The sequence below is a fragment of the Propithecus coquereli genome, unplaced genomic scaffold, assembly GCF_000956105.1.
Source record: "Propithecus coquereli isolate 6110/MARCELLA unplaced genomic scaffold, Pcoq_1.0 Scaffold65, whole genome shotgun sequence".
In the NCBI taxonomy this organism is placed as follows: Eukaryota; Metazoa; Chordata; class Mammalia; order Primates; family Indriidae; genus Propithecus; species Propithecus coquereli.
Window position 1 is genome coordinate 1,923,225 of NW_012152507.1, and position 9,909 is coordinate 1,933,133.

Genomic DNA, 9,909 nt, shown 5'->3' on the forward strand with positions numbered 1-9,909 from the left:
TGTGCCTCTTGGGACACTCATTCTTGGAACCCAGCCACCATGCTGTGAGGAAGCCCAAGCCACAAGTCTCCACAAGTCTTTGTGGAGAGACCCACGTGGACAACTAACTAACACTCGACACCAAGCAAGTGAAGTATCACGGAAATGGATCCTCCAGCCCCAGCTACACAGAGCAAAAATGAGCTGTCCCAGACAAGCTCTGCCCAAATTGCAGATTGATAAGCAAAGTAAATGACTGCTATTGTTTTAAGCCACTACATTTTACGGTGGTTTGTTTAGCTGCAGCAGATAACGGGAACAGTATGCCATACAACATGACCAGTGCTCTAACCTCACGTTTCAACAATATGCTGACATCAACAGTGCACTGAAGGACTCCAAGACAGGCCTTCCCTGAGGAGCCCCCAATTTTTTTTGCACACGTCACAGGGAATGGCCTTTGTCCCTCATCTCCTCTCCCACCTCCAATTTAGTATGAAGTCCTGGTCGTGAGAAACATGCCGACACCTACTTTCTGCGGGAGTCTGCACCCTCATCGTTCGAATTTCTTGAGGAATCACAGGTTTCGCTGAGCCACATGCTGGAACCTTCCACAGACTCTCCTGGGCTCCTTCTTTGCTGTGGGCTAGTGGTCTATAGCCTTGGGGCGCTGGCTTCAAGGGACAGGATAGAAGCAAACCCTACTTGATCCAGTAAACTGCTGTCCACTTTGGCTCTCCAACTTCCTATAAGCTTACGAGGGCACACAAGCCAAGCAAAGGGACAGGGAACGCAGAGAAACCACCCTTGGCCCCCGGCTCCAGTTGCTCCATCAACCCTACCTCCCTAACTTGAGGAAGGGGATGTCTTCCTCTTGGAGGCCTTTCGGATTTCTGAGTCTCCTCTGTTAGAAACTCTACCCTCTCTCCCCGAGCCACCCCCACTTCATTTCAGAAAGGAAATAGTTAAAAGACTCTTGCCCTTGGGGCCTGGAAGGGGGCGGCAGCTTTGTGCTCTTTAGTGCTCAGTGTCCCAGGAGAGCCAGAGGGTTAGGAAGCTCTTGCGGTCCTAGAGTGGGGCAGAAGGTCTGGGAGCTTTGGGAGGAGAAGGGAGGACAGCCGGGAGGCGTGTTCCTCCGGAGTTTTCTTTTTCCTGCGAGCCTGGCGCGCGCGCGGACAGTCATCCCTCTGGTCTGGCGATCGAGGAGAGGCGGTGGAGCGGCTCCATCCCTCCCACCCGGTCGTCGCCGGAGGCCGGGGGCTCGGCGAGACCTCCCCAGAGAAGCTGTGCCTGGGAAGTTTTCCGAAGCCGAGGCAGCGGGGCCGCCGCCGCGCCGGAGCCCGGGACACCCGCCGCCCTCCGCGCCGCCCACCCTCGCCGGCTGCGGCTTCCCCGGGCCCAGGCGCCGCGCGGACCGGGCGGCTGTCCGCGCCTGCCGAGCTCCACGGTCGGTGCAAGTCTTTCCTGTCGGGCACTGGGACCGGGCCGGGGTTGGGGCGCGGGTGAGGGAGACGCCGCCTGGGCCCCGCGGTTGGGAGGAGGCGGGAGAAGCGTCCTCGCCCGGCAGCCGGGACGACCCGCCGCAGCAGGGGCTGGCACCGCCGGCCCGGGGGCGCGTGCTGGGGTGTGCGGGGAACTTCACCTCCCCAGGCGGGATTCGCGCTTTAAGCAAAAGCAGCCCAGCGGTTTTCCCTGGGTGTCCCCTTCTCCGCAGACAGACGGGAACTTTGAGGAACATCACGTCCTCGTCGCTCGCTCCAGAGCCTACTTGCGGAGTTGGCTCCGCAGCCTTTTCTTACTCGCCTGCGCCTGTTCCCCGCGCACCCTGGTCATGCCAAGGGTAGCCAAGGGCACTTGGTGTGAGTGAGGGACTGATGGGTTCTGGAAACCCTCAGCGTATGTAGCTCGTTTTGGAAACCAGCCTGTGGAGGTCTGGCCGTTTCGTTCTGGGCTCTCCTTTAAAGGGCACTTGTTGCCTTTCACGTGCAGAAAACAAGGGCTGTTTCTAGATAATCGGTCTCTGTTTACACCATCCTAATGGCTTTTCCTGATAGAGTTGGGACTGGGAGGCATAGTAAAGTCAGGCGTTGTCACTAAGGATACTTGCTAATTTCTTACCCAGAGAGCAAAACCACAGAAAACTTGTAAAAAGTTCAGAGTTTATTTGTTTTTCCCTCTGCTTGTTAGCTAATTGAGAAACACCTTGGCAATCATTTCATGTGAATTAAATGCTTTAAACTCGTGCCATTTTGGTAAGGCTGGAATTTCCAAATTACTAATTACAGGTGAAGTTTGATCCTGAGAGTCTGATATGTTGAATGGTTGAAGTGTAAGCATAAGGACTCTGTCCTCTTCCTTAATAATAGCCTTTGTGCCACAATAAGCTCTCAGACCCCAAACAGGAAGAATGCTGAATCCATAGACCATGTCCTTCATGTCTTAACCTGAGATGCTTCGCTAAAGCTATGACTGATTATGACTGATGATTCAAAGCACGGCTTGACTCAGATCCATGGAAATGAGCTGCAGACCCATCCTTGAAAGAGCATCCATTTGAGAGGGTTCTTTCATTTGGCTTTGTATTTTTCACCCAATGATAATATGGTATCCACATGCCTTTGCCAAGCATCCCCTTAGCTTTGCAGCTTAATGTGTGTACGGACCTGATAGAGATGCCATCAGAAATGATTTCTGTGGTGGTGTCATTGTTGGAGGATGAAGGAAGGTGTTTTCAATGGTAGCTGGCTCACACCATAAGAACCCACAATCTTGGCCTTCTTAGCTCCGGCTGTAACCAGCTGACAGAGCACACCAGCATGCTAGTGTTCAAAGCACCAGTGCGACCTTTGCTGAGGGGCATAACACCCACGATAGCCAGGTCAGTTCACGAAATGTCCTCCTAACAGACTCTAACTGGCAAAGAGCCATTCTGTTTCTCGAAAGGGCCTCCTCTCTCTCATTTTTAAGAAAACTATTTTGGAAGGTTGGGAAATGGGGATGCTTTAATCATTAAACAGCACAAGATGTTAAAGTATTTCTTTTCCCCCATGTCTGTGATCCAAAAAAGAAGATGACAATAAGCTTTGTTCTTGAGGTGCTGGTCTACGCTTTGGAATGGAGATGGTGGCATTTCATAGGTCTCTCAATATTTGGTCAAATACTCAGTAGGAAAAAACCATTTATAATTAAGCCCAGGTAGAACTGACAGGTACATGGCATGCCCCTAGTTTTGAAAAATTGATATTTTTATCACTTAGAATGAGCCACGTCCTATAAGCAAAATTAAGTGTCCTTCCACTTCTTGGTTATGAAACCTTGACCTAATCACTTAACTTCTTCAAGAGACAGTTTCCTCATGAGTAAAATAAGGATATCTCTCCTGCCTACCTAGAGTTACAAAGTTCAAGTCAATTCATAGACATATATATAATCTGTTACTATATGTTAAATGATATTATTTCAGGTTCCTGGGAAATATCTCTGGGGAAGGCAAGAATATGCAATACTTGTACTATATATTTACCTTACGCCTTCTATGCAACTGGAATAAATCTTATTTTGTCCACGTACTGACTAAACCTAAGCTTTACTGACTTCCCAAGATAACTGTCAAAATTCCTACCAACCTCGAATAGAGTCAGGAAAAGGACACAATTTTTAAAAATGACATGACCTGGGTGTATATGTCATAGACACATACACACACCATTGCATAACTGAGGTTATGGTCTTCATTTAAAGATTCATAAAGGCCCACGGAAAAGGAAATATACAAAATATTGAAATATATGGTGCTATTTTTATTTACCTTTGACTGTTCTGTTACCGTAAACCCCCCTTGTTTTCCCAATGTCTTTTCCTTAAGGATTGAAGGAGAAACCTAGACTTCTTGGACAAAAGGGACCACTTGCTCTCTGCAAGTGACTTTAAAAATTAAAAAAAAAAAAAAATCCAGATAGTAATTTCAAAACTGTCTAACCACCCTCCCAAGTCTACTGTTTTATCTAAACTCTGGAAACTTCTGTATAACATTTTTGGTACAAATAAGACACAAGAATGAGAGACAGAATGGTTTAGTCTGGTTAAAAGCTCAGGCTTGGAGTCAGACTGACCTGCCTTAGATAAATCGCAGAATTGCTACCCACTGCCTGTAGTCTGGACAAGCTACTTCACCTTCCTGAGCCTCTGTTTCCCCATCTTCAAAATGGAGCCAAGTGTCCACGTCACAGGATCATCGTATGGATTCCGGGGGCATCATGAATATAAAGTATTTGGCACAGTGACTGGCATATAATAAATGTAGCTGTATAGGATGGTATATAAAATAGCATGGGGACTGATGTCCCTTGGAAAACCAAATACTATGACTAGCCTGGGAAGGTCCGTTTCATTCATTGGCAAGTATTGTGATGTTAATTTGTGAGATATGAAAGTGAAAAAAAAAACTGTTAAAAGATACAGATTTTACACATTAACCATCAAGATTTTCAAAATAAATATTTTGTTTTTATCAATTATTTCACTTTTAATTACAACTAAGATTGTTAAGTGCATTGATGGCGTTAACCAGAGTTCTGATGTTAAGTTAACACTTTGTAACACATGAGACGGCTGCCCGTGCTGCACTTTATTCCTGTGCCCATTATGTACCATGTGTAAGGCAGCACATATTTTGGAAGATTGATTTTTATTTACGGAATTTGGTAATTTTATTTTATGCCTCAATACTATGCAACTCTCACTGGGCATATATATCATGACTTTTCTCTTTCATTAACAAATAAAATTTTGTATCTCAACTCTTAAAGATTTTTGTAATTCAGGGTCTCATCCATCTTGGTGAAGAGAAAAAAAAAAGTAACCATTACTTGAAGGAAAAACTGACAAATCCTTATCCATATTGTGATCTATGTACAGAGTTGAGGTAGAGGAGGTAGATCTTGCCCAATAGAGCTTTGGTCTTTTCTGGTTTTGGTCTGCCCCGAGGTAACCCTACATATATACCAGGACTGTCCGGAAAGTATCCAGCCATGTAACTATTCTCGTGATATTAACAACAGCTGGATATAGCTCTTATATATCTTATCTAATTACTGAATATATCCTACATTTCAATTGAAGCAGTAAATAATCATTGGCTATGATCTTTTTCAGCTGGATTCTGTAACAAAAATTCTTTTTTCTTTTTTCTTTTTCCAGGTGGGGGGAGAAAGTGAGGGAGTAAAAGCAACAAGATAAGAGACATTTCCTCAAATTTGCATCAAGATGGAAACCTTGTGCCTCAGGGCATCCTGTTGGCTGGTACTGGTTGGATGTGTAATCAGCGATAATCCTGAGAGATACAGTACAAATCTAAGCCATCATGTGGACGATTTCACCACTTTTCATGGGACAGAGATCAGCTTCCTGGTTACTACCCATCGACCCACTAATTTGGCCCTGCCCAGCAATGGCTCAATGCACAACTATTGCCCACAGCAGACTAAGATTACTTCTGCTTTCAAATACATTAACACTGTGATATCTTGTACTATTTTCATCGTGGGAATGGTGGGGAATGCAACTCTGCTCAGGATCATTTACCAGAACAAGTGTATGAGGAATGGCCCCAACGCGCTGATAGCCAGCCTTGCCCTTGGAGACCTTATCTATGTGGTCATTGATCTCCCTATCAATGTATTTAAGGTAGGAAATAACCACAAATGTATTTGCAGGTTTGAACACTTGCTCTGATTCCACACTGAGAGTCGCTGCAGACTTATCTAACCTTTGGAATTTTACCTGTGTTTTTATCGAAAGCTATTTCTGCTGTCTTAAGATTACTGAGCTTTAAGATTTTATTATTTGTTACGTGTTACACTTATTTTCCAACTTCATTGTTCACAAAATAGTATTTCAAGAATGACAGTTCAAAATCATGGTATTTCATGGATTGGATTCTTGTTGGTTGGATGGGTAGGTAGGCTTAGCCAGATCACTGATTTTTTGAGATTCAATTTCTAGGGTGAGATCTATTGAGTCCAGAAAGTACTTAAAATAAATATATCTTCAGTCTCTGTTACCTTTTTAATGTGATGCTATTCAGAAGCTAGACATCCACAATACAGCTTGAAATCAAAAGTACCTATTTTCTTTTGACTGGATGGCTGGTTAGAACTAAAGGTCATCCTGACATTTCTCAGTATCTGGTGACTTAGAGATAACAGAGTCCACGTGATAGCAGCCGGTATTAACCTCCTTGAGCGGTATTACTAACTGAAACCACTTAAAATAGGCCTACGTTACTGTTGTCTCCTTCATTTCTTCAGTTTACATTTATTGAGTGCCCACCCTAAGCCAGGCAATAAGGATCCAACAGCAAGTAAGACAAAGTTAATGCCTCAGTGGGAGAGGACGATAACTCACCCACCGTTACTGCGATCACCTTGCCATAGAGACTTTTTAGTACCAAAACAAACTCAAGCCAAAAGGAATTAGTTATTCCATATTTGGTCTAGTGGTTGTGAGGGGAAAATTGCTGCAAAAATTAAGATGTACTAAAGTTCAAATGAAATTGAATGATCTTTGCCAGATTTTATGAAATGTGTTTATTCTAAACCCCGGGGGAAGCACTTTCCTTGGCCTTTTTTTTTCTTCTGTGTATTATCCATAGAAACAAACTATTCTAGGAGGTAATATTCTGAAATATGACTTTAAATGACAAGTTTTGTCAATTGAAGACATGATACATTTTAAGTAGAACAGTAGTCTCTCAGGTTCCAGTAGGTATACTTAAACTGTGATGAAATTATATTAACCTGCTAGAAAAATCAAGGTCTAACAATAAAGATGAAAATAATGATGAAAACTTTGAACATTACAAATAAAAACATTTCAAAATTACAACAATACACTGTTTTCAAAATTGGGAAAATTAAACAACAAATAATCAAAAAATATTACCATTTCTTTCCACAGAATAGCATAAATACATGTGTTTTCTATTAGAACTTGAAATGGGAATTTAGAACCAAACTGTGATGCAAAATTGAGAATGTGTAATTAATTTAAAACATTTAGCATATGCTACAGAACTTTAATTTTTTCTTTTAAAAAGTTCTTAATTTTCTTTTTGTGAAATATTATGTGTACGCAGCATTTGACTTTCTCCTGACATTTCTCTTTTAATGATAGGTTTGAAAATGTTGACATGACTCTTACTCAAAATTTGACTCTCAGCTGTCACAGTGTGGAGTATTAAACATTGATTATTCATACCTATGAACTGGTTAACCAACTCATCATTGCTCAAGAGAATAATTAACCATCTCTGAATTAATAATTCCCTGCTGCTGTTCACTCTGAAGCATACTACATAGATTTGACCATATGCAAAGCATCTTCTTAGCAAACTAATATCCACAGCTGCTAGGATGGAGACCTGCTTATCTCTTTGAGGTGCTACTGCCAATCACCAGACTAAGCTTCATTTCCATTCCATAGGAACATTTTAAGTCAGATCATCTGGAATATCTCCAAATTTGGTGACAAGCCTAGTCAAACTTTGTTTTACATTCATCTAGGAATGGATAAAAATGAACACATCTTTATTTGACCATATGGCCTTCCTGGGAATCCAATACTTTATATACCTTACTGTAGTTCCAAATAATGGGGACAATTTGACTGCGGTATTTTTACGTCATAGGAGTACGTTTGTGTAATTCCTGTTTTTCTAAAACTCATGTAATGAGTCATTTAACCAATATTAATTTTAGAAAGTAAACCTTTTAGGCCAAAAAAAAAAAAATACTTTTTAGTCATTTCAATCTTCTTCCAGAATAAAAGAGGGAAAAAAGCATTGGAGTGTGCTAAAAAGCTTCCCAATATTTAGGGGCTATCTCCACGTCTTTCTGTCATCCTCTTCTCCAGGTCAGGAGACCAGAACGTGTTGCTATTCTTTTAACTTCTGCCCAGGTTAGTCGAGAGAAATCCTTCCAGGCAGTGTGAGCTCCAAGCCCCCAATCCTTTCCTCCACACCTGGCTCCCGCAGTAAGATCTGGCTGCTCTGGAGTCTCTCACATATCAGACCTGTGGACTCCTCTAAACAAGTCAAGTTCACTCCGTCTGTGCTGCAAGGCAAGGTAGCAGCTGTCCACCTCACCTTCCCATTATATATAGGTATCTATGAAATTAATATGTAGACTTGGAGAACATTCTATTCACTCTATTAAAGGTATGCATGAGCCTTCTTTATCTCTCAACTTTTAAAAGAATTAGGATGAAAGAAGAATGGTTGAAAGTATTCGCTATGCTCTTCAAAGAAAGATGAGTTTTCAAATTCCACATATTGTTGTGTTTAACAATTATATCACTTGCTTTTATGCTCAGTTCTAAGGTGTCTCCAGACAGAGAACATTGCGTTGAGTCATATCAGAGTCAGCGTACGTGGAAGTAAACAATGTGAAAAACAATGTGAAGATCTTGTCTCGGGGCAAGCCAGAATTGCTGATTAGACTGTAATAATGTTAGAAGGAAAATGAGAGGGCGTGATAAAGTCTTCTTTCTATTAACATTTTATTCTCCTTCTCTCACTTTGAAAGACATTGTGCTGAAACTGGTTCTTAGATCAATGTGATGCCAAACACAACAGAAAAGCAATGCAACAGGTATCAGCTGCATTATTTATGATCTGTCATTATCTTGTGCAGCTGGTGCTGGGTGGCTCTGGATGGTCTGTGGGCATGGGGGCGGGGATGGGGGGGTTGTCACGCCACACCTGGTGACAAATGAAAATCAGCATCTGAGAAAGTAAAATGTAAAGCAGAAGGAACCAAAGAAAGCAAATGAATGCCAGTTGCCTTCTTGGTTTTCGAACATACAAAGGTTTTGCAAATGGTAATGTTGAAGAAAAGCTTATCAAAAGAGAACTCTAATTTTTAGTTGTTCAAAAAAACAGATAATATCACTAATTGCAAGAGAAGACAGACAGAAACAGGAGGGATCCAGGGAAAGGGTTAGCCAACTCTTTTATATACCCGAGTTTATAACCTAAAATGGTGATGGGATCCAGTTTGTTAAGAAATTACATTATTTGATATTCTGAATTTTCAAGAAGAGTGAAAACTTGGCCAAATAAACTAATCTGTATATAAAATATTTATACTTGTTAGAATGGCAAAGCAACTAAAACATTGTCTCTGTGTTTGGGGACCGAAATAAATATCCAGTTCCTAAATGGCAAAATAGATTAGAAGTATAGAATTTAATAATTTTATTCATTAAGGATTCATGATATTATATCTATGCCATAGAGTGTTGTCCATAGGGAGATGGGTTATAATTCTGAGTAGAGTGGAAACCCTATAAGTGATGTCTGTACGTGGGCCAAGGCGTGGCACCCTGTAGTTTCAGGACAACAGCTCACCCATATGCACACAGACATCCCCATGAACCACTGTACTCGCCTCTTAAACAGAAACACGAATGTGGGGAAATACACCAATAAGAGAAATAGAGAGGATTAGAATGATGGCCATATGAAGAAGCAAGGAGTCCAGTGGCTTAGCGTGGACCCTTCTGACAGCAGTGATGCCGTAGATGACACTCTAGGTGAATCATGTCTCCATGTGGCAGAAAGAGGACCTGTGAGAACCACAGAATCCAGTAACTCTGTTGGTTACTAATTCTGCCCACTCTAAGCAACCACCTCTTATTGAGGACAAGGAAAAATAAACAAATACAATTTCTGTATGAAATTATCAGGCATATTTTGCAATGGGAAGTCAAGACTCTCAATGTGTTGCCCTGGCAGAGGATCTGAGCAATGTGGAAACCAGAGACATCCACCCAGAGCCAGTTATCTCCATATTCTCACAGCCTTTGATATCTTGTGCACTGGGGGCCATCCTTTTGGGACAGCCACACAAAAGTTGTTTCTGGGCCGGGCGC

At 42.2% G+C, this 9,909-nt stretch overlaps 1 protein-coding gene across 2 annotated transcripts in view; it reads left to right on the top strand.

The window, feature by feature from the left end:
• Nucleotides 1–989: 989 nt before the first annotated feature.
• Nucleotides 990–9,909, top strand: part of EDNRA (endothelin receptor type A) — a 57,048-nt gene continuing 48,128 nt past the window's right edge. Inside the window, exons 1-2 of one of the 2 annotated variants that reach the window (XM_012660024.1) lie at nt 1,386–1,426; nt 5,179–5,664. In XM_012660024.1, the coding sequence (XP_012515478.1) occupies nt 5,245–5,664 (420 nt within the window). In that variant the 5' untranslated portion in view covers nt 1,386–1,426; nt 5,179–5,244. Of the gene's footprint in view, nt 1,427–5,178; nt 5,665–9,909 lie in introns of both variants that reach the window. The other variant, XM_012660025.1, reaches the window with a different exon arrangement.